Source organism: Hordeum vulgare, chromosome 4H (genome assembly GCF_904849725.1).
Source record: "Hordeum vulgare subsp. vulgare chromosome 4H, MorexV3_pseudomolecules_assembly, whole genome shotgun sequence".
NCBI classification, from domain to species: domain Eukaryota; kingdom Viridiplantae; phylum Streptophyta; class Magnoliopsida; order Poales; family Poaceae; genus Hordeum; species Hordeum vulgare.
The window spans coordinates 596,657,684-596,682,415 of NC_058521.1; the positions used below are offsets into that span (position 1 = coordinate 596,657,684).

General features: G+C 50.5%; 2 protein-coding genes and 1 long non-coding RNA gene across 3 annotated transcripts; all 3 read left to right on the forward strand.

Annotated features, from left to right (window-relative positions):
- The first annotated feature begins 4,171 nt into the window (after positions 1-4,171).
- LOC123449902 (subtilisin-like protease 4) lies at positions 4,172-6,856 on the forward strand. Its single transcript, XM_045127266.1, has one exon. It carries the CDS (start codon positions 4,322-4,324, stop codon positions 6,602-6,604), a length of 2,283 nt encoding a protein of 760 aa, XP_044983201.1. The 5' UTR covers positions 4,172-4,321; the 3' UTR covers positions 6,605-6,856.
- Positions 6,857-17,930: 11,074 nt separating this feature from the next.
- On the forward strand, positions 17,931-18,653 carry LOC123450881 (probable calcium-binding protein CML16). The gene is made up of 2 exons (XM_045127930.1): positions 17,931-18,292; positions 18,398-18,653. Exons 1-2 carry the CDS (start codon positions 17,931-17,933, stop codon positions 18,651-18,653), a joined length of 618 nt encoding a protein of 205 aa, XP_044983865.1.
- Positions 18,654-19,391: 738 nt separating this feature from the next.
- Positions 19,392-19,708, forward strand: LOC123447422. The gene is made up of 3 exons (XR_006631503.1): positions 19,392-19,428; positions 19,508-19,603; positions 19,682-19,708. It is a non-coding gene; the product is annotated as an uncharacterized LOC123447422 (long non-coding RNA).
- The last annotated feature ends 5,024 nt before the right edge of the window (positions 19,709-24,732 follow it).

Below are 24,732 nucleotides of genomic sequence, written 5' to 3' on the forward strand. Positions count from 1 at the left end.
CCGCAGCCAGCACGTGCTCGTCAGCATATCCTCGGATGCTCCTGCCAGAGTAACCGGGCACTTCTTGCACGCAACCGATTCTCGACTTCCACGTCTACCCGCAAGGCACCCGCTTCTCCGAGGAATGCTTGCCGCAGGTGAACATCGTGCCTCAAGTTCGACGACCTTTTTTGTACGCCGGCAAGTGTGCTGGCATGACCACGGGCGTGGTCGAATTCTCGCGCCTTTTTGTGTGCTGACATGTGCCGGCCGTTAACAAGTTTGCCAGCATGAACTGCGTGGTGGTTTTATATAGATTAGCAATATATGCCAGCCGCTGGCATGGTGTCGGCATGAAGTTTTGAACGTTGGAGCCTTTTTTAATCTAATGTGTGGATATAAAATGTTTCGCCGCGGTGAACGCACGACTGATCCAAAAAGAAAAATGGATGGATGCAGAGCCGACGTCCGACCCAAACGTACAAAAAGACGGGCGAAATGACCGTCCGTTTGAATGAACCCGTTAGAGTTGTTTTTAGGGCATGTGCAATGATGCTATCTTAGGAGTGCCACATAGAATAATGATGAGGTGGAGGAGAGAGAACTCGAAAAAAAGGCTTTGCCTTCTAAGAGAAGACAAGAGGTGATCTTTTCACACAATATGTCTCATTATGTCTATAGGAATAGCTAATTATAGAAGATAATACTAAAAGATAATTTGTTGTAGATTTTTTTTATCATCTCTCAATTAAATGTAAAATTTAAGATAAGACTATCTTATGAACCATTGTACATGCTGTTAGGCTACCGGCCAGATAAAAGAGGCCGGCCACCCCCGCATTTTGTGTGCGGTGAGTTCCCATCATTCCCATAGACGCGTACGAAGAAAATGGTACCGATCGGCGATCGGTTTGGGTAGGTGCGTGCTCCGGTTTAATCGGCAGACAACATGCAGATCCATCATGCACATTTGAGGTACTAGTGGTGGTTCGTAGTAGATGAAAGGTTTCCATGATTGGCTGGCGTTAGAATTTGATTGGCATCGTAGACTAAAAGTTTCCCATTATTGGTCGGCCTTGTTAGATTTCGCTTGCCATGCCATGGCATGGCTGGAGCACCGAATAGAACCCTGCCGTGCACGCGCTGTTTCACGTTGTGAGCAGTTTCTGCTTGGGTTAACCCACACATATATACATCTGCAGACCAATTCAGTTCTTCACCCGAAGCATACAACCCACCTCAGTTTTTTTCCTCTTCTTTTTCGGGAATCCACCTCAGTTCTGTCTCTGACTCGCCATTTTTCGGTCTTGTCGCGGCCAGGACGTCTGGACTCTATTCTCCACATAGAGGTGTTGGAGCGAGTATTTGTTCCATGAGCCACGGGCCCACCTTCTATATGCCGTACTCCAAATCTTTATCAATCAATCAATCAAATATAATAAAGCCGCCATCGTCGGAATTTCCGCCACGGCATTTTTATAAAAAATCTCTGTCATTTGGCTGAATAAACCCGCAGTCCCTCTTCCCACACGAGCCCGCTGGGCCCAAATTCGACCCGCCCCGGGCCCTATCCGGGCCGAGCAGTTGTCGCCCGTTCCCCGCGCCAGATCTGGGACAGGAGCTACCGAGTCTGACCGCAGCCGGAGCTCCCACGCCGCCCGACCCCGTCCACCTCGCACTGTCGACCAACTCCGGCCGGAGCCTCACGGGCGACCCAGGCCATCAGCGTCGCTCGCCCCTTCTTCTTCCCTTTTATCTCTCTCCTGCCTCATCATCTTTTCTGTACCAGACACCGTCATGGACGCCCGAACTCCCAGTCGTATCTCTAGCACGTCGACGCTCAGATCCACGCTTCCTCGCAAAGATCATGTTGCCATGGACCCATTCCCGCCGGTTTCGCCCCACGCGTCGTTGCTTCGTCGGAGTCCATCGTCGTTGTCTCCCTACCTCGGGCAGGAGGAAGGGGACGAGCTCCCGTTGGCCCCTCGCTCGCTGCCCCATCCGCTCGTGTGGGCCGCGCCGCCCAAGCCGCAGCGCCAGGCTGCCTCTCACAACGTCAAGGCCCAACGTTTCATTTTTTTTTTTGTAAAGTCAATACGTTTTATTATGGGTATTTACGAGTGGACTGCTAATTTGCTACTATCATACTAGTAGCCCAATGGCTAGAGGTTAAACCTTTTACCGCATAGTCCTCGGTTCGATCCTAGATAAGCGTATCTTTTTTATTAAACATATTTTTATAATAAAACACAGAATTGTGGGGACCCTTTTAAGGGCCATTGTGGCACGCATTTAAGAACGGAGGGAGTAATTAAAATGAAAATTATGCTGCACTGGAGAACATAATAAAAAGTGTTGATAACTTATTGAGGTATTTATCGTGCTTCATCAATCGAACTGGCCATTTTTCCTCTTCAAAGAGCATATAGAAAAGCCACAAGAGTGCGAAGAATTTTCATTCACGTTGCAACACATGTGCATGTGACAAATTGAGACGAGAAATGAGGGAAATAGGTGTAGACATGAGACATGTAACAATGTCTTACGTTGCAACGCACGGGCATTTGTGCTAGTCCAAATATAATAGTCACAACTTCCAAATCGAACAAGGCGAAGCGGGACTCGATGTCCAATAAATATATTCTCACTTCTTTATATTATTTTAATATATAATATGCACGCAAACCTTTATATACATAATACGTATACATTCAATTCTGTATATATATGTAGATATTTTATTTTAATAAACATTTTTAAAAGGCTGAACCGATATATCATTTTGATATTTACAGAATTATCATAAACATCTCGTCGTCGATGATAGCGTCTCCTATCATAAAAAACGCCAAAAATTCTAAATAAATTTGGAGTAAACACGAGAAGTTGAACCTTCAAATACCAGTGTTTTTTAAGCAGGATGGTTTTGCGTCACTTCTTCGCTTTGGTACGTACGTAGCATCTATCCACGAGCACGTACAGAGCACCAAGTTTTCTTTTCTATGCTCCCTTGTCGTGCAAAAGCGACAAGCAGAGGCTGGGAGAGATGAGTCTCTTGGAGGTCGAGACCGGTTCCGTCCCGTTGAGACGACATGTGTCGTTCCAAAGCGGCCCACCGCGGAGTCAAAGAATGATTGACCCGGCACTAGCCCACTCTAAAATACTCCACGCTGGATACTTTACTACTACTACTATCATTAGCCCTGTCCCCGACAGCCGGGCCCCGCGCCGCACCGATCGCCATCCGCCGGGGAGACCACCGAGATAGAGGCCCACGCGACCGCACGCGCTGGGAATGGAAGCGAATACGACGCGAGCCGCTACCGTCCGGCCGTGCGTCCAGCCAGGCATCATCGATCAACGTGGCGAATGCTAATCCTAATGCCACGTGTGCTGCTGATGACGATGCCAACAAACAAGAGGTGCTTTGCTTCGTCGCCGGCGTCCAGCTATTGGCACGATCAATCAGTCAATCCGAATGACATCTTTTCTTTTTGAGCTGGAAACAGAGCGTTCCGTTACCCAGACACAGTGGTAACGTTTTGTCGCCGGCTAACCTGACCATCACCAAGCAAACGTGTGTTACAGATTCTTGGGCAAGAAGGCACGCAAGAACGTACTAGAGTAGTAGTAGTATTACCACCACTAGGGAAGCTAGAGAAATTTAATCTCCTACTGGAACAACTTTGGCTCGTCTCGTGGGTTCAGCGCCTCTTTTGCTGTATCGAGTTCGCTTCCCGCAAGAAACTACCACGGCTATTGCCCTAGTGCGCAGCGCCTACGGCAGCAGGAGTAAATACTACTGTATGAATGAACGCATCCGTCGATGGCACGTCAGTCAGTTCCGTAGCGTGCAACAAGCTTTGGGCAACAAAGTTACTCCTCCTCCTACACAGCTACGCTCCCCGGCCCCGGTGCCTTAACTGCCGCAGTTACGTCAAGTGTCGCCTCACGCTTCATCACAAACAAACGCCGTGCCGCCGGCCGGAGCGTCAGCGCGGCGCGGCGCGAGCACGGACGGCGTGACGCGAGTGAAGCCCGGCCGCCGAAATTCAAAATCGGCCCGAGCCTCCGCCTGCTTGTGCCCTCCAGCTCACCGCCAGCGCCCGTCCGTCCGGTGCCGCCCATCGCCCACCCGGTGCCAAACCCCACCCCTACATAAACCCCGGCACCCTCCCCTGCTCTCGCCACGACACGGCCACGCCCACTCCACTCCACTCCTCTCCCCCCTCCTCCAGCTGCCGCCCACCCAAACCAAAATCGGCTCCACCTCCGCAGCAGACAGTAGACTGTACCTCGGCACGCCATCCATCCACCCACCCGCCCGGCTCGCGTGCGTGCTATGAGCATGAGGAGCCTCGTGGCCGCCGTGTTCCCCCTCCTCCTCGCGCAGCTGCTGCTGGGCGCGTGCCATGGGCAGCAGGATGGGCGGAAGAACTACGTGGTGCACCTCGAGCCGAGGGAGGACGAGGATGGGGGCGCCGCTCTCCCGGTCGAGGAATGGCACCGCTCCTTCCTGCCGGTGGCCGCCCCCAGCTCGGCCGGCGACGGCGCCGGCGCCGGGCCGAGGATCATCTACTCCTACAGCCACGTGCTGACCGGGTTCGCGGCGCGGCTCAGCGACGCGGAGGCGGACGCGCTGCGGCGCAGGGACGGCTGCATCCGGCTCTACCCCGAGGAGTTCCTGCCGCTGGCCACCACCCACTCGCCGGGCTTCTTGGGTCTGCATCTCGGCAAGGATGGCTTCTGGAGCCGGTCTGGGTTTGGTAAGGGCGTCGTGATTGGGCTCCTCGACACCGGCATCCTGCCTAGCCACCCCTCCTTTGGTGACGCCGGCATGCCGCCGCCGCCCAAGAAGTGGAAGGGCGCGTGCGAGTTCAAGGCGATTGCCGGGGCGGGCGGATGCAACAACAAGGTCATCGGCGCGCGCGCGTTCGGCAGCGCCGCCGTCAACGACACGGCGCCCCCCGTCGACGACGCCGGCCACGGCACGCACACGGCCAGTACGGCCGCGGGGAACTTCGTGGAGAACGCCGATGTCCGTGGCAATGCGCACGGGACGGCGTCCGGGATGGCGCCGCACGCGCACCTGGCCGTGTACAAGGTGTGCTCGCGCAGCCGGTGCTCCATCATGGACGTCATCGCCGGGCTCGACGCCGCCGTCAAGGACGGCGTCGACGTCATCTCCATGTCCATCGACGTCTCGGACGGCGCGCAGTTCAACTACGACCTCGTTGCCGTCGCCACGTACAAGGCCATCGAGCGTGGCATCTTCGTCAGCGCCGCCGCCGGCAATGCCGGGCCGACCGCAGGCAGCGTCTCCAACTGCGCGCCGTGGATGCTCACGGTCGCCGCCGGCACCACGGATCGCGCGATACGCACGACGGTGAAGCTCGGCAACGGCCAGGAGTTCGACGGCGAGTCCCTGTTCCAGCCCCACAACAACTCCGCCGGGCGGCCGGTCCCGCTCGTGTTCCCAGGCGCCAGCGGCGACCCGGACGCCCGCGGCTGCAGCTCCCTCCCCGACTCGGTGAGCGGCAAGGTGGTGCTCTGCGAGAGCCGCGGCTTCACGCAGCACGTCGAGCAGGGCCAGACCGTGAAGGCGTACAGCGGCGCCGGCATGATCCTGATGAACAAGCCGGAGGAGGGGTACACCACCTTCGCCAACGCGCATGTCCTGCCGGCGTCGCACGTCAGCAACGCCGCTGGCTCAAAGATCACCGCCTACTTCAAGTCCACGCCCAACCCCACGGCGAGCATCACGTTCAAGGGGACGGTGCTGGGCATCTCCCCCGCCCCGACGGTGGCCTTCTTCTCCTCCCGCGGGCCGAGCAAGGCCAGCCCGGGCATCCTGAAGCCGGACATCAGCGGGCCGGGGATGAACATCCTCGCCGCGTGGGCGCCGAGCGAGATGCACCCGGAGTTCATCGACGACGTGAGCCTGGCCTTCTTCATGGAGTCCGGCACGTCCATGTCCACCCCGCACCTGAGCGGCATCGCCGCGGTCATCAAGAGCCTGCACCCGAGCTGGTCCCCTGCGGCAATCAAGTCGGCGCTCATGACCTCCTCGGACATCGCGGACCACGCCGGCGTGCCGGTGAAGGACGAGCAGTACCGCCGGGCGAGCTTCTTCACCATGGGCGCCGGGTACGTGAACCCGTCGCGCGCCGTGGACCCGGGCCTGGTCTACGACCTGTCGCCCAACGACTACATCCCGTACCTGTGCGGGCTGGGCTACGGGGACGACGGCGTGAAGGAGATCGTGCACCGCCGCGTGGACTGCGCCAAGCTGAAGCCCATCACCGAGGCGGAGCTCAACTACCCGTCGCTGGTGGTGAAGCTGCTGTCCCAGCCGATCACCGTCCGCCGCACCGTGAAGAACGTGGGCAAGGCCGACTCGGTGTACACGGCCGTGGTGGACATGCCCAAGGAGGTGTCGGTCACGGTGCGCCCGCCGATGCTGCGGTTCACCAAGGTGAACGAGCGGCAGAGCTTCACGGTGACGGTGCGGTGGGCCGGGAAGCAGCCGGCCGTCGCCGGCGCCGAGGGGAACCTCAAGTGGGTCTCCCCCGAGCACGTCGTGCGGAGCCCCATCGTGGTGCCGCCGGCCAAGGTGGTCGCGTAGGGCGCTCGGTCGGGTTCGTCGTCTTCGTCATCGGTAGAAAAAAGTTCTCGGCGGCGTACCTCGTAGGCGTGCGTGACAGAGAGTAAGAACATTGCGTTATTGTATAGGGTGGCGCGGTCGATTAGGCGCGTGCGTGCGTACTGGGTCGAGCGCCGCCATTGCTGACGGCGCAGCAAGCTCGGCTGCGACGCAGGCGATGGTGGTGGGTGTATAGTGCAAATAATGGAATTCAATTTAACCCTCGGAAGTGTAGCAAGCATTGTGCTAGTAGCATCTGATGACTGTTCCATTGCACACCGGCAATGGATGGATGGATCGATCGAATCGAAGCAGCATTTCAAATCGTTCTTCGGGAAAAGAAAACAGAGTGCTTGCTTTCTTCAGACAAGCAGAGTGTTTGTTTTCTTCAGAGAAAAGCAGAGCAATGCCATTGCGCCTATACAACCGCTCCAACGGGCTGAGTTAAGGAGCAGAACGTTCAAAGACGGGAGCAGTAGTACATACAGTACGTACATGCAGCGATTAATCCAACGCGTTTAGGGATGACACACTGTGGCTTTGGCCTTCAATTAGGCCGTGGTACTGCATTACCAGTACTACTGTAGCACTTGCTAATGGCGTTTACAGTGTTTCAGACCACCAATGCACCATGGACGTATGCCGTAGCAACAGAGAGATGGCCATTGCTATCCAGCCAGGAAACGGCACAGCACATAGTACCACTCGCTGACTCACACGAGGAGTGGAAGTAAATGAGAGGATTGATGAAAGCAAGAGCCAGAGCCAGAGCCAGAGGCATTTAACTGAAAACGCGTTGGCACCTTTACAGATTAGGAGTACTATGAGCAGTGGAGCACTACACTGCACACGGGCAATCACTGTTGGAATCACTGTTGGTTTAGAACCTGTGGATTTCTATCGTGCTGGAGTAGGAGTACTCCACCAGCTCGTTGGCTTCAGGACGCAGGACGGCAAGCATAAGTAACATTTCCAGCCTGTGAGGTGTGGGTCGCTGAGCACGGTAGACGCGCAAGTTGGCCTCAGCCTGACAGCCAGAGCGACACTGTTCATGCCCTGCACCGCGTACAACGTCCATATGTGTAGCCCCGTCTGCGAATCACCACACCAGGCTCTGCATAGTGCATACCCGGCGGGTCCATGCAGGTTTACAGCGTGTTCGCTCGTAGCAGAGCCAGCAGATTACGTGCTCCACTGTTCCTCACATTCAGTTTTTGCTTCAGTTCAATGGCATCTACAGCCGCGCCCAAGCAGGCCCTCCCACACCGGACCAAATTTTGTGTTATAACCTTTTTGTGCAAAGAAAATGCAGTTTTGACTCACGTTTGAAAAAATATGCAAAAATGACCTCTTTACCTGATGCCAACGTCTGGGTTGCACTGAAAACGCTAGGGACCCTGACGTCTGGTTGGCCAGATGACGTGGCGAAAGGGCCACACGCGAGGGGTCACGACGTCTGGTCCCCCAGACCCAAACGCCAGGCACCCTCGCGTGTGGCTCGGGTAACTTAAGTAACTCCCTGGCTTGACCAACCCACCCACCCATCTTCTTCCTCCACCCCCACCCGCGAGAACAGATCCCTCTCTCGCCCCCTCTTCCCCTCACACCCTCCCCCCTTGATCTACTCCCTCCTCCACCAAAAATCACTAGATTGGATCCCCCAAAGCTTCGTTGAGGTAATCTCCTCCAATCCCTTCAATTTTTTTTTTGTTTCAATATCTTATTTTGATAGTATTTTTGAATATTAGGTTATGTTTGATTAGTTGATTTTGTCTTAGTATTAGAGATTGTTTTGTAGTTGTTAGATGATGTAGTTCTTATATGTTAGATGATGTATTAGGTTAGATGATATAGTTTTGTAGGCATGTATTAGATTATGTTAGGTTATATGTTAGATGATGTATTACATTAGGGATTGTTTTGTACTCCCTCTGTAAACTAATATAAGAGTGTTTAGACTACTAAAGTAATGTTCTAAATGCTCTTATATTAGTTTACAGAGGGAGTAGTTGTTAGATGATGTAGTTTTTATAGAAGAGCTTGAAATATATGATAGGTGTATGTATATGATATATGATAGGTGTATGTATATGATAGGTACATGATAGGCGTATGATAGGTGTATGTATATGATAGTTCTTATAGAAGGGTGTATGTATATGATAGGTGTATGTATTTGCCTTTGTTTATTTTGTTACAAAAGAAACCTACTATATTCGATGTATGTTATTTTTTGTAGGATGACAGATGATAATGGCCCTTGGTATGATGGATTAATAGAAGAGTTTGACAGAGTGCATCCTGGTCGTGTAATTGAGAATCGTAAGGTATGATGGATTAATCGAAGACTTGTCAATTATTTGTGTTTTTTATGTGTGTTTATCGTACTGATATGAAGCTCACATTTTTTGCAGAATGTAGTTGCTATGCACATGAGGGGTCATATGGTGTAAATGACTTTCCATACGACGTGTGATACGAGCCCTACATTACAAAGTTGGGTCTGCTGCCCTTTGTTTTGCAATTCAAGAGGAACCCACCACCGGTGAACCATGCAGCGCTCATCGCACTGACTGATCGTTGGAGGCCCGAGACACATACTTTCCACCTTTCCTGTGGGGAGATGACGATGACCCTAGAGGACATGGCCATGATAAGCGGCCTTCCTCTCAACATCGATGCTGTTACGGGTCATGTCAGTGTCGTTAACTGGCGACAGCGGGTTGGCATCTTAATTGGTGTTGAACCCCCTCCCCCTCTGCCAGGCAAGCTTGATGCCTCAAAAGTGAAGCATTCCTGGTTAAAAGAAGTGAGAGGAGCACCGTGCCCTGCGGATGCCGATGATATTGTCGTGCAGCAATATGCTCGGACCTATCTTTGGTATATACTAACCAAAGTAGTCTTCACAGACACAACCGGTAACTCGGCACTCTAGATGTATTTGGAGCGCCTAAGGAACTGGGATATTCAATTTAGCTGGGGTTCAGCAACACTATCATACTTGTATTGTCAGGTGAGAGCTATCTACAAACATTTCTTTTTAATTTTTCATGCGTCACATATTGCTAACATTTATGTTTAATTGCAGTTGGACCAGGCGTCAATGAGGACAAGAGAATCATCTTCATTGTGTGGGTTTGTGTGGAGCCTCTCTGTGTGGATGTGGGAGCGGTTACCGGTTGGACGGCCCATGTTAAAGAACCCTGATAAGCCAAACCCCAATCCACATGGAGGGCTTCATGATGAAGATCCATATCGTCGCCCGACAGTTGCCTATCATTGGGATCAGGTGTCTGTTTACACAGGAAGCTCTCACGTGCGATACAAGTGTTATGTGAACTAGCTGGCCACCTTAACTGCTGAGCACGTATCAACATTTCAGTTCCTTGTATTGTAGGTTTTACTGACAGCCGTATTAGAGCGTGTACGTAACATCTCAGCTCGTCCTATTGTTGTAGGTTTTCTGGCGGCCTTATGAGGAAGATCGTGAGTATGACCTCAACCAGATGTGCACGCGTGATAGTAATATTTGGAGGTCTAGGGGTTCAATGATATGCTTTTACGCTGTCGAGTTCCACTTTGTAGACCGTGTTGCCAGGCAATTTGGGAAACGCCAAGGTATTCCAACTAAGGAGACGAGGAGTGTAATCACAAATCTGCATGGGTAAGCCAAAATGATTCATGAGATTTTGCACTATAGCATTGTGAAAGTTTATGTCTGATAATCATTTAAACCACCGTGCATCGTTTTAGGTTCAGTCGAAAGAACAATCAGGATATATCGGATTGGGCTGCCAAACACCATCACTGGATAGCAATGTGGAATCAGAGAGCGACGTTAACTGACAAAGAGAATAGACCCCACAATGATTTTGCCTACCAGAATTATCTTGTGTGGTATGCAGAGCGTTACCTGTTGAAGCTTAAGCCCGGTTGGACTAGGGAAGAGTGGTTTGAGTTGGTGTCAGAAGATCCATCTGCTGCAGAAGGGTATCATGCCTTCAACATGGCCGTGCGAGAGACCGCAGGGAGTCAAGTGGACTATGCACCCATGCATGACGAACTGGTAAGTGAATGAATCAGAACCAACCAACATTACATTGTCTTCTTCAATTCTGAATGTTTGTTGTGTTAATGAATTGAAGGGTAGAGAGTTCCTTATGTGCGTGAACGATGCCAATGTAGCACTTAGTCATCCCCGAGGAGGTGCATCCTCTGAGAGAACTCTTAGGACCATGTTGGAGGTATGATCATGTTTACAAATGTTTGTCTTAATGAATTACTTATTTGCGTCTAACATAGTCTTTTGTATTTTCTCAGAAGTTTACGTCAAGGTTCCACAAGTGGGCAGCTATACTTTCTTGCCACGGTGCTCAGTCCGTGGACGTGTTTACAGCTGGTACGAGCCACTCCTCTAGAGCTCGACGTCGTCAGCTGACCATCGATGACATAGAAGAAGAGGAACAAATAGAAGAGGAGACGGAACATGAGCATGAGGTAGATATTGATGCTCCAGAATCGTCACAGCCATCACAATCCAGGAAGAAGAAGACACCACGTGCGGCGAGAAAGAAGAGATTAAATTCTCGGTTTTGTAGTCCGGAGTATAATCGTAAGCTTTTGCCTAAGGGGACGCGGTATGTGGAAGAAGAGGAAGACGAGGAAGAGGAAGAGGAGGAAGATATAGAAGAGGAAGAGGAAGAAGAGGAGTCTGATGGATACATGTCATTGTAGTTTCAAATGACAAAGACTACATAGGCTCATTGGCGTTAGGTCCAGGAGTGCAGCAAATGACATAATTTCTTTCTTTGACCCATGCCCAACGAGAAGCCTACTTCAGAAGTGGCGAAAAAGGTTGCCTCACTAACCAATCAATGACCTGGCCATGGTTTTGAATGTTAAACTGCTCATGTTCTTCCCTTGTTGCACACAATGCAACTTGCATTGCAAGATCACGCCGGCAATCTTTTTCCCTCTTCTTTAGCTTCTTGATCTCGCTCTCTTTTTTGTCGATTATTCTTTTGGCAACGTCCTCACAGAAACAGTAGTTTAAAAAGGCCGGGTCACTCCGCGAGATCACCCGGAACGTCGTATTCGGTGCCGAAAAAAATTATAGGAAGGAGCGACTGATTTTCGAGGTGGTGGACTTCCAAAGCGCATTTCATGCCGTCCTAGGTAGGCCCGCCTACGCACGTTTCATGGCCACACCATGTTACGTGTATCTTAAACACAACATGCTAGGAACGAAAGGCGTGATTACGATGACCGGCAATTGGAAGATCGCCGAGGAGTGCCTCCAACAGGGCTTCAAGATCGCCAATGAGTAAGTCCTTGCGGTCGAGCTTGACTGGTACAAGAAGTCGGTGGACGCCGCCGATTTGCTTAATACTAAGCGGTCGGCTATTGAGTCCGTATTTCAGTCAGCGAGTGAGACGAAGCAGGTGCACGTTCATCCCAGCGACCCAAGTGCGTGTGTGACAAACATCTCCACATCACTTGGCTACAAATAGGATGCCGAGTTCATCCAGTTCCTCCGTGAGAACTCGGACATCTTCGCATGGAAGCCGTATGATATTGTCGGGTGTTCCTAGGGAGCTGGCTGAGCACCGCCTCCAAGTGGACACCAAGGTCAAGCCCGTCAAGGAAAACTTGTGCCGTTCCTCTGTGGAAAAATGCAAGGCGATAGGCGAGGAGATCGCTTGGATCCTAGCTGCCGAGTTCATCTGCGAGGTTTATCACTCCGAGTGGCTCGCGAATGTAGTTGTGGTGCCTAAGAAGAACAATTCACTCTGAATGTGTATTTACTTCAAGCACCTCAGTCGGGCCTGCCCAAAAGACCATTTACCCACCTCGCATAGATCAGATTGCAGACTCTACTACTCGACGTGAACGCCTGCCGCTCCTGGATGCGTACTCCTGGTACCATCAGATACGAATGTATGGACCCGAGGAAATAAAAACGACCTCCATCACCCCATTCATGTGTTTTTGCTACATCACCATGCCATTCGGTCTCAAGAACGCTAGGGCTACTTTCCAGCATAGATCCAAAAGTGTTTGCAAGAACAAATCAGTCGGAACACGGAGGCTTATATAGATGATATTGTGGTCAAGTCTAAGAAAGGTTCCGACCTCCCGACTGACCTCACTGAAGCCTCCCCCAGTGAAGCCTTCGTACTCCAGATTCACTTCGACTCATCTAACAACGAGGCCGAGTACAAAGCCCTCCTGTATGGGCTCCGTATGGCCATCTCACTCGATATCCGACATTTGTTGGTCTACGGCGACTCTGACCTCGTCATCAATTAGGTGATGGAGGAGTGGGACATTCGGAGTCGAGCCATGACCGTTTACTGCAATGCCGTAACGAAGTTGGACAAGAATTTCGAAGGTTTGGGGCTGCACCATGTGCCCCGAGCCAAGAACCAGCCAACAAATGACTTGGCCAAGATTGGTTACACTCGGCGAGTCGTTCCAAAGGGCGTGTTTCTTGAACACTTGCGCCCTCCTTCAGTTAAAGAAGATCTTTTCACTCAAGAACCCCCACAGGCAGTCGGTGATGGGGTTGTACATTAGGGGTAGGGCCACGAACCTGCATTCCAGGGCCCACATCGATATGTGTGTCATGTTTGATGCACGTGACCGTCATCACGCAGTGGAAGGCGGCAAGGAGCTGGGAGCCTACGAAGTAGACCATTGAGCTCCTCTGACTTTGCTTCTGCGATAATAAATGAGATTCTCGAGAAGCCGAGTGCCCGCACCATAGCGTACATGCCATCACCTCTAATGGCGTCGACGACAACCTCAAACACATGAATATTTAGATAGAAGGGTGAATCGATTACCCCGAGTAACCGCAGGACGTGCCTCGCGACCCTGGTGGACCACGACGGGGCGAGCGGCATGACGAAGAGCATGGTGGACACCCTGATTTGATGTCGAGGTGGGCGACGTGAAGGTTTAGCATGACAGGGAGTGGCTCGTAGGCGACGACCCCGAGCGTGACGAACGACATGACCTCTACCCCAGGAGAAACGGTGCGATGTTTGCATCGACCTAGAGTTGCGCCTCGTCTTAGAACTCGGTGATTGCTATAGATGTGAGTTGGGGACGATGACCATGACCTGTACTCGGGTGTTATCCAGGGACCTGAATAGGAGCATCTCCAACAGTCGCGCTATATAAGCGCCGTGTTGGAAAACTAGCGTTTTTTGAGCACGCGCAACCACTTCCGGCGCTCCAACGGAGGCGTAAAAACCGCATGCGTGGCATAAGTGGTTCAGCGCGCGGGACGATACGCCATCGAGCGCCGCTTATTTGGTGCGCACGCTCTTGCACGCTTCACACTCGAGCGCCCGCACCGCACCTTCTCCTACCTCCCGCTTTTGCTCCGCCCGCGCCCCGCCGGCGGATTCGCCCGATGGACAGTCGTGCCGACATCGCCCTCACTCCTCCCTATGCCCGCGACCACGCCGCCGACTCCGCTGCCGTCGCTGTTGGCGCAAACCCTAGCGCGGGGAGCTCTAGTTTCGCCTCCACTAGTGCCCCTCCAACCACCGGTCTTGCGCGCAGACTTTTCATGCTGCCATGGACGACATTGGCAGCGGGTGGCGGCGCGCGGACGCGTGCCGTGAATCCACGTGCCCCCTTCTTGAAGCTCCTAAATGCGGCGGTGGCGAAGAAGGGCAATGTGTCCGTGAATAAGAACAAGGCGGCGGATGGCTCCTCTAGACGACCAAAGAAGAGACTTGCAGGGCGTACGAAGGATGCGGCGGCGAAGCGCCGGCGAGCTCGCGTGCTGTGTCGGCGGACGATGCGCACAATGTGTTCGATGAAATGCCTCCAAGGTAAATTTTCGCCCACTTTTTGTCGTTTTTTTTGAATGGATACATATGGATAGATTATTTGTTTTCTTCTACATACTTTGTAGTTTAAATGATGATGATGATGATATATATATATATGTCAACTATGGGAGTTGGTTCCAACAATTCTCATTGGTCTCAAACCAATGAGGTGCATTTCTATGATCATGAGTTTGAGGTGGACGAGGGTGGTGAGAGTATCGTCGGTGCACCGAAAGGAAGAGCTGGCAACTACACCATGGATGAAGACGTCTTGCTATGCAATACATGGTTGCAAGTGTCTAGGGATGTCACCGTTGAAGGGGACCAAAGTAGACATGCATATTGGATCCGGATGAAGGAGCACTTTGATTTGTACAACAAAAGTGGAATTGACCGCTCGGAAAGATCTCTCCGTTCCGAGTGGTCGACAATCAACAGAGATTGTCAAAAGTGGCTGCCGCACTTAAGGCGGTTGACACGTTAAACCCAAGTGGCACTAATGATAGAGATATGGTAAGTGCCATTTCTTTCATGATTCTTCCATGTTCATGCTTCTTCTTTGCTCATGCTTTTTCTTTGGTGTTCAAGTGCTAACTTGTTCTTTTGTTTGTAGCTCACTATTGCACAAAACTTATTTTAAGGAGAGGAGAAGAACACCAAGAAAGGAAGAATGAAGAAAGGGAGGCCATTTACCTTGCCCCATTGCTATGAGGAGTTGAAGGATGATGAGAAATGGAAGCCCTATGAAGGCGTCAATGAGGAGACCAATAAATACAAGCGAAATATTTATTTGGATGATGACGAGGCAGATGCGTCAAGTGACGACGGTAAGAGAAGCCCTACACCAAACTCGGTTGCCTACTCCAAGCCCAAAAGACCAAATGGAGGCAAGAAAGACTCGAAAGAAAAGAAGAAGAGGAAAGGAGATGATGAGCTAACAATTGCTATGGAAGCTATTGTGAACGCAAGGAAGGAAGCTAACGAGGCGAGGAAGATGGCAAGGAACCAAGATGCGGCGGTTGAGGTTAGGAGGTTGGCGGTCGAGGAGAGGAGGGTGGCGACCGAGAAGAGGGAGGTGACATTAAAGGAGAAGAAATTGGCCATGGAAGAGCGAACTACGTTCCCCAACACTAGATTGTTGGATGGGAGAAATCATTGATCTTCATGAACACATCTACCCTCGATGAGAAGCAAAAGGAGTACACCAATCTTGCTCGTGAAGAAGTCTTGGTACAAAAAAGAGGCATGGGAGGCATGTGAGGCATTGGTGGCATGGGAGGCATGGGTGGCTTCAGAGCTACCATGGGGGGCATGAGAGGCATGAGTTTTTCGTCTCTCTTGAGAGGCTTGGGAGCACCTCCGGGTGACATAGGAGGCATGTGTGGCTTCAGAGCTACCATGGGGGGCTTGAGAGGCATGAGTTTTGCGTCTCCCATGGAAGGCATGGGAGCACCTTCGGGTGACATGGGAGGCATGGATGGCTTCAAAGCTACCATGTGGAGCATGGAAGGCATGAGTTTTGCGTCTCTGATGGAAGGCATGGGAGCACCTCCGGGTGACATGGGAGGCATGGATGGCTTCAGAGCTACCATGGGGGGCATGGAAGGCATGAGTTTTGCGTCTCTCATGGAAGGCATGGGAGCACCTCCGGGTGACATGGGAGGCATGGGAGCACCACCGGGTGACATGGGTGGACGCATGTCTTCCGGTGTGTCTCACGTATGTTCGCATGATGCCATTGAAGATCTTGCCAACACATTCCGAGCTCCCCATGATGATGGAGCACACGACGATGAAGAAGAGGAGGAAGAAACGTCGTCGGATGAGGAAGAAGAATCGGAGGAATAGGAGGATGAAGATGAGGGGGTGCGACATGATTGTTGATCTGCCTTTGTTTGTGTGAATTTTTATGTCGTGAACTAGGCTGGGTAATTTTGAACTTGGTTGGATGATGAGATTTGATGTGTCATGTCTTCGAACTTTTTATGTTTTGATGAACTTGGTTGGGTGATTTGAACTATGCTATGTCTTGTTTTAATGTTTTAAATAATAGTAAGCATGCACGTGCAATGCACAAATAACCGTACATAAAAAATTCCTTGTTCATAAATATGGTGAATTTCTCCGTAAAGAACATATGAGATAATTAAAGTAAACTTGAAATGCACCCTCTATATGACCTATATATACTTTGGAGTTCCTGAATTTACCATTTGGTCTTGCCAAACCATGTAAGATATATTTACGTAATAATAAAATACGCAATACTTTTGTCCGTCCATAAACAAAATTTTTAAAGTTGTTATAAATTAACCACTATGACATCCATAAGTAAAGAAAACGATTTGATTTTCTTTTAAAGCTGCCATCATGCTTTGTTGTTTTATTAATGGTTATAATCATAATAATCATAGATGCAAAAGCGCCACAGTTGACAAGAGACCAGGGTTTGATCCCGATCTTCCATGCTTTTTCTCTCCCTTTTTGTCACACATGTCCTTCCCTCACCTATGCATTTATGGGCCGATCAATGTGTGGGGCTTGACTCCCCTATTTTTTTCAAAAGTTCTGAGATTTCAATATTTGTTTTGACAAATCATAATATGTATGTGAGCTCAATTTCTTTTATGAAATTGTAAAGTTTCCGCAGATCCAAAAAATGTTGGTGGTTTTGTAAAACTGTTCATAAATTATAAAGAAACACGATTTGAAAAAAAATGGTCAGCAAATAAAATCATGTTCATGATTTTAATAAAAATTATTAAAACATATTACGGAAACCGAAAAAATGTCCATGAAATTTTAGAAAATGTTCACCAAAATACAAAACAATAGGGAAATTTAAAATTTGTTCCCTAATTTTAGAAAAATTTCATTGATTTAAAAAATATTAGTCAAGTCAAAACTATGTTCATGCATTTAAAATAATGCTCGTAAACAAAACTAATGTTCGTTTGATCTTTTATTAATAGTATAGATGTTTATTTTTTCTAATGCAAATAACCCTCGAAGCCCACACCCACCTCCGAAGCCCACTACAACCGTCCCAACAACCCACCCCTGAAGCCCACTACAGCCGTCCCCCAGGGCAGGCCGACACCCACCTCCGAAGCCCACACCCACCCCGAAGCCCATTACAGCCGTCCCAACAACCCTCCTCAAAATGACCAAACCACCCCACCTCCAATACCCTCCACTACATGCACGTCCGTAATTACCTCGAACCTTCAGCCCCGTTTTCGTCATTACACCAGCACACTCACACACGGCGACGGCTTCCACAACACTCACACCACACACACACTCGAACAGCAACTCACACCACACAGCACTGGGCGGCGGCTAGGGTTCTAACCCACCCTATCCTTCCTTCAATCCAACCGAGCCTCCTCCTAGATCCGATCTCCTCGACGACGACCCCTCGCAGCTCCTCGCCGCCGCCGCCGCCAAGAAGGCCGCCGATGAAGAAGGTGTTCTCCCGCTTCGACACGGACGGGGACGGCAGGATCTCGCCCTCGGAGCTGGCGGCCGTGTCGCGCGCCATCGCGCCGCCGGCCACCGAGTCGGCAGGGGGCCGGGAGGTGGCGTCCATGATGGACGAGCTCGACACCGACCGCGACGGCTACGTGGACCTCGGCGAGTTCGCCGCCTTCCATGACCGTGACCGCGGGGAGCGCGAGCTGGACGCCGAGCTGCGTGATGCCTTCGACATCAACGGCGACGGTCGCATCTCCGACGCCGAGCTCAGCAAGGTCCTGTCCCGGATCGGCGAGGGATGCACCGCCAGGCCCCGTACCCAGCGTCGTCCCTGGCCGCCGATTGCGTCTCATTAGTTGTTTGTTTTGGCACTATATAGTAGTCAACTCCAGTAGATGTTTGTTTTTGCACTATAGTAATGTCTGCTTGTTCTTGGCGTGTTGGCGAGCAGAGCGCATACACCGCGGTGCGCCCCGAGTGGATGTGGTGGGAGGAGGGAACGCGGGGAGCTGCCCGCGCGGCGCTTCGAGGCCCTCGCCCGCTCTTGCCGCGCCGCCTCGCTCGCGCTCTCCAACCGCAAGGAGATCGCCACCCCGCACCTCGGCGCCGTCAACTCCCTCCAGGTCCCCTTCTCCCCCTCTCGTTCCTCCAATCGCACCCCTATCACTGCCTCCCCAACCTTACGCCCCCGCATCAGCTGTGCGTAGCGCACAGATCAGCAGCAGTATTGATTTTGCGTGTTAATCCGTCGAGCAAATGCGTCTAGCAAGATCGAACTTCTGTGTTTTACACTATAGTAAGGTCTGCTTGTTATTGGCATGTTGTCTCATTAGTTGTATGTTTTGGCACTATATAGTAGTCAACTCCAGTAGTTGTTTGTTTTGGCACTATAGTAAGGTATGCTTGTTCTTGCTATATACTGCATGTGCTAGATAGCTCCTATCCAAACTTGTAGAAGTCTGCGTTAGTAGGACTTATACTTAATTTTTAAATTCTCTATTTTGTTATGTGGGTTGATGACACGAGTTAATCATGCTCTCTCTCTGTGTGTGTGTGTGTGTGTGTGTGCCCAGGAAGTGGCATGGACCCTCAGCTATCGTGAAGTTTGATCTTGTGGAGGGCGAGAATATCGATTGATGGATGTATGGAGCTTGTAGTGCCACTTGGTCCTAACTGGTAAGTTGGTGGTGTGGAGTGTTGTCTCATTAGTTGTTTGTTTTGGCACTATATAGTAGTTGATCTTTGTTCTCTCTCTCCGCCCAGGTTGTGGTGTGGTTCAGCACCGGCTACATCACCATAAAGGACATGGTGGTCACCGGCATGCCCATCAAGATCGTCGGCGTTGCCGCTCTCACGGTCCTGCTATTTTCTGAAGTCATGTGTGCTTGCACTTATGATGCATTGACTCAAGAAATAGAAGAGATCTTTCTATTTTTTGAAGAGACATGCGCACAATATAGCTGGGCACTATTATACCTAAAGGTGACTACGAGTTCTTGTTATCATATAATTCATATCTGGAAAAGGTAACAAGACTCATGTTGCTTGCAAACTGCTACAGGGTTACCATTCTTTGCAGTCCTATAGGATAGCTCATGTATTATGGAATCAAGGGCGTAAGGTTCTGGCGTTGGCGCTGCAAAGCCGTATCAGCGAGGTGAACCTTGATTTCTTAAGAAGCAGTTTTTTAGCATACATTTATGTGGACTAACATATGCTGTCCTTCTCCTTTCAGGTTTTTGCAGTGGATATACACCTAGGTATATTGTTGGTGTATTATAATATCTGTACAAAATTGTCTTATATTTCCTGCTGCTGCGTTTAATACCGGGGTTGCTCTTTAGCTATATGATGTTTGGCTTTTCCACTAAAAAAATAGCTACTCCCTCCAATCCATATTATTTTCGCTGATTTTGTACATGATGTTTCCCTTTTTTTTATCGAATGATGTTTAGCTTCTTCTACTACCTTCGTGGAAATATGTTTTGCCGCCTTAACTACTGCATATGGGTCTGCTGCTTGGGAATATGTATGTATGTTATGTTATCCTTGTAAATATCTTAACCTGAACCAAGGTTTGTCTTTGTAATTATGTTCACTTTTTGGGGGCATAGAAGCATTGCGTTTTCTAAAACTTGCTTACATATGAGGTTGCGATAATTTTTTAATTTATGAATTCATAAGCATCAAATCCTTAAATATATCCTCTCTGTTTCTCTGCCTCTTTAATTTTTTAGTGTCTGCATAAATACACACAGCAAGTTGGGACATAAACAACAATAACATTATTAGAATTTAGAAAAGGTTGATGATAGTTACCCGAATTTTGGTTGTTACTAATGTCCTGAAATGGGGTGCGCGCCCCCGCACCGTTGGAATCTGACATATCTTAGCCTTCATATGAATATTGATGTCATTTATGTCGTGAACTAGGCTGGGTAATTTTGAACTTGGTTGGATGATGAGATTTGATGTGTCATGTCTTCGAACTTTTTATGTTTTGATGAACTTGGTTGGGTGATTTAAACTATGCTATGTCTTGTTTTAATGTTTTAAATATTACCATATTGTTAAAAAAGGATATGTTGCAAACGCCGGCTACTCGCGCGCGCTGTAGCTTAACGCGCCTGCTGGAACGGCTCGTGTACGTTATATTTTGGTGTGTCCGCTGAAGCCAGCGCTGTGTGAGGCGTCAAAAATCGCTATTTCAATGCTGAAAAATATTTTTAGCGTGCTCGACGTTTGCACGTCTATTAGAGATGCTCTAACGAGTGATCTGCTATGCCCCATACGTGAGGCTCGTCCAGTGAAGCCATTGGTTAAAGCTCATGCGGTGAAATCATGTATTCTGCTCGTCTCTCGAGAACGAGTTTCGTCTATCGCTCCGACCGTCGTCGCTGCCAAGTGTTCGACGAAATGCATAACACAATTTGCAAGTTTCACTTTGCATCGGCTAGAAACGACCCAAATCTAGTGAAGTAAATTTTTTCTACTGAGATTTACTCGGTGCGTTTACTACTTTATTTGTCAGGGGATTGAGTAGTAGACTGGTGGCAGCACATTCAGTGCAGTGTAGCCAAATTGTGGTGGGTTAAACCAATCACTGTCACTTATTAGGTCCTGTTTGATTTTAAATAAGTCATCAGTTTATAAGTTGAAAAATGTAAAAAGTGACTTATTTTGCCAACCAGACCTAACTTATAAGTCACCTCAACTTATAAGTCATAAGTTGCTCCACCATAACTTAAAACTTATAAGTCTCCGACTTTTACATTTTAAGATGACTTATAAGTCGGATGACAACTAAACAGACGTGACTTATAAGTCACTGGTTTTAATTCACAAACTTATTGAAACCAAACAAGACCTTAGCCTCAGTTTTTGTTATGGAGCCCTGTTCAAGTGCTCAACACTTTGAGTATATTATTAGTGACCAGCAGCGGCACCTAAACCTTACTACGTAGCCGCAGGTTATTTGGATTTCAATGCTCTCCCGTAAATTTTAGTTGTTGTCGTTTAAGAGCAAGTACAATAAGGTACAGTCAGCAGGCTATAAAGATTAATATATTATATTTTTGCTGAGTTGGATGAGAGAGGAGATGAGAGAAAAGGGAAGCGGACTCTTTATGAAGAGCCAGCTCTAACACGTGCTCCTAGGTGCTTTGTGAGAATGAAAGGTGGACCATATAGGATAAAAGTACTACTCTTTTATAGCTAACTATTGTACAAGCTAGCTATAAGATGAGCTATAAGAGCATGTACAATAGAGCTGAGTCGGCTGGCTATAAGGAATAAAATAGTATATTTTTGCTTAATTGGAGGAGAAAGAAGAGGAGAGAGAAGGTAAGCGGGCTCTTAGTTAAGAGCCAGCTCTAGCACGTGCTCCTGGACACTTTGTGAGAATGAAATGTGGGTCATATAATGTATAAGTAGTACGCTCTTCTAACCAACTATTATACATGTTAGCTATAAGATGGGCTATAGGTGACATGACATGAGCTTACAAACGGCAACCGGCTCTACTATTGTACTTGCTCTAAGATAGCTTATAGCCAGCATTTGTCTATACTATTAACCATGCTATGAAGAGGAGACGCTTCTTTTGATGCGCGAGAATTTTTGTCGCCGTTCGCCTCCAGACTCACTGTCACTTGGACATCATCGCCTTGGATTCTACCAGTACCAGAGCGACGCTTAGAGGGTGCTTGGATCCAAGAGACTAAAACTAGTCTCTTTAGAGCATCTCTAGTGGATGGTGTATATGGAGGTGGATGGTAAATATACACGTTGCTAGCAGAAAAATGCCTCCCAGTGGAACGTGTATACGGGCGTGGAAGTTATACACGTCCATCCACGAGGCTACTCGTCGTGCAAATAAACACGAGCCAGCCACGCTCGTGAGCTTGCGTCGTCCCACACCCGCGTCCCAGAGCTCCCTCCTCTTCCTGCGCGTGCCCGCCCCGGCCCTCCTCTCGGCCTCCCCCGGCGCCCGCCTTCTCGCGGCCTTCGCGTCCAGGGAGCCCGAGCTCGGCGGCGGCGGATCGGAAGGCGGAGACGGTGCGGGATCTGGGGGCAGAGGCGGCGGGGGACGGGATCTGGGGGCAGAGGCGGCGGCGGATCGGATCGGCAAGACCAGCGCCGCCGGCCAACGCACGCCACTGCATCACGTGCACAGGCGGCGGGGCGCTGTGCGGGCTGGCGGCGGGGTGCGGGGCGGCGGCGGAGCGGCGCTGCGGGGTGCGGGCTGGCGGCGGCGGGGCGGGGTGGCCGGGGTGCGGGGCGGCGGCGGGGCGGGGCGGGCTGCTGACGGGGTGCTGGCGGGCTGGCGGTCCACCGCCTCCTCCTCCTCCCTAAGAAGCAAGGCCGGGGCTCCCTGTGCCCGGACGCCCAGTTCGGCCTGCAGGGCTTCGGGTACTCGTCGGAGACGAGGTTGGGGCCGTCGCTGTGGTGGCCCACCGGTCACCCTAGCGATGGGAATGGAACGAGGGAGGCACCCTCGAGTCCATGGACATCTTGGATGCCACGGGGAAGGCTGCCGGCGACGAGGGAGACGGCTGCAATGCGGCGAAGCTCCCCTGTCTTGTTCTCTGAACTACTGAATCTCTTATCTTGCAGAGGGGGAAAGAATGAGGGGAATATACACGTCCTAATTTACACGTTCCACTGAAAAACTAGACGTATATAATTTCCACGCCGTGTATATGGACGTGTATATGAAGATATACACGTTCAAATATACACCATCCACTAGAGATGCTCTTAAGAGGCTAAAGTTCCAAGCACCCCTGACTAAAGAGAGGCTGAAACTAGTCTTGAGGCTAAAATCTTTTAGTCAAGGGTACCCCTACTAAATTGTGCATTAGTCCTCTCTCTCCTCATTTAACTCCTCATGCAAGTTTTGGATTGAAGGGTTTGGAGGATAATAAATGCTCATTAACTTGATTTTAGTCTCTTTAGTACTTGGATCCAAGCATGAATGAGGCTAGCAAATTTTAGTCTCACTACTTTTAGTCATGGGATTAAAACGTATCCAAGCATCCTCTTAATTAGCTAGTAACTCGAAATGTAGTCGTGGGCATCACGGCCTGGCCGTGCTTCTAGGAAGAAACACGCCAGGGAATGCGCAAGATACCCCATGCCCATGCGTGGCCACTCATCAGGAGGACGCTGCGCTTTGCCTTGTTTCGTCCCTCCCGCTCTCGTCTGGCACGCACGAACACGATGGCTCGATCCATCATCCACGATCGGATTAAAGCGCAGTGGATCTGTGGAAAAAAGGGTTGCGATTTTCAGGGAAAAGGTTACGCCCCCGCTCTTCTTTTGCTGACAGAACCTATCTACTATTCTCTCCGTTTTAAAATAATTGTCTCAAACTTTATACAATTTTATATACTATAGCTAACACAAAGTTGAGACATTTATTTTAAGATGGAGGGATACTATCTTGAAGAAAATGAGCCGCGGCAGGTACGTACGAACCACAAGCAGAGCACCGCGTTGCATTGTTTGCTTGCTGGCGTGCGTGACCAGCAGTTTTTATGCCCGGGCACCGGGTCCGCACGCGTGCGCTCCTTCCTTTCCCTCTTTGGAGTTTGGATGCATATGCATGGAGAGAACTACAAGGAACAACGGCCGTAGGAACCGACCGACGAACGCCGGCGCGCAACCGCTCTCGACGACGACGAGACACCGAAATCCGGAGAGATCTCGAGGGGCGGCCGGCCGGGGGACAGGGGAGATCGGCGGAGATGGATGGAGCACGGCGCTGTTGGCGTGCGGGCGTGGAGAGGCAGAGTGCACGGGGGCACGCTGTTGGTGCCGTGCCGTGCTTGTAGCACGCACGCACGCACGCACGCACGCACGCACGCTCCGGGCATGAGCTGGGACGGCCGAGAGCTCGCGGTAGGCTGGGCCCTGGCGTTTTTCAGCCAGATAGATAGACAGATGGACCAAGCCGGGCCTGGCGGCGAGGGGAACAGCTGTGCGGGTGACTCCAGAGAGCAGGCGCGATGGATGGCGTCAGGAAGGTTGACAAATCAAATCGGCCGCACGCGCGCGTTGCTGTGTCCGTATGGACCCTCTGATGCAAGAGCCAGCGAGTGTCCTGGCCCCGCCCTACCGTGCTGCCCACCGTACGTCAAGGATGGTCGATTTGAAAACGTCTGGGGAAACGTTTCCCCCGGCGCCCCGGCCGAATCGTTTGCCGGTTGCCCGCGGGTCGCGCTCGTTGGCAGGTGCATGCAGCTTTTTTTCGTAAAAGTTGCTGCAACCGTGTATTTTTTTTGT

Excerpts from the sequence above, each read along its gene's own strand:
- LOC123449902 (XM_045127266.1), top strand. The coding sequence starts at position 4,322 with ATGAGCATGAGGAGCCTCGTGGCCGCCGTGTTCCCCCTCCTCCTCGCG.
- LOC123450881 (XM_045127930.1), top strand. The coding sequence starts at position 17,931 with ATGAAGAAGGTGTTCTCCCGCTTCGACACGGACGGGGACGGCAGGATC. Across the intron at positions 18,293-18,397 it reads CGTCCCTGGCCGCCGATTGC|AGCGCATACACCGCGGTGCG; the intron begins GTCTCATTAGTT and ends GTTGGCGAGCAG.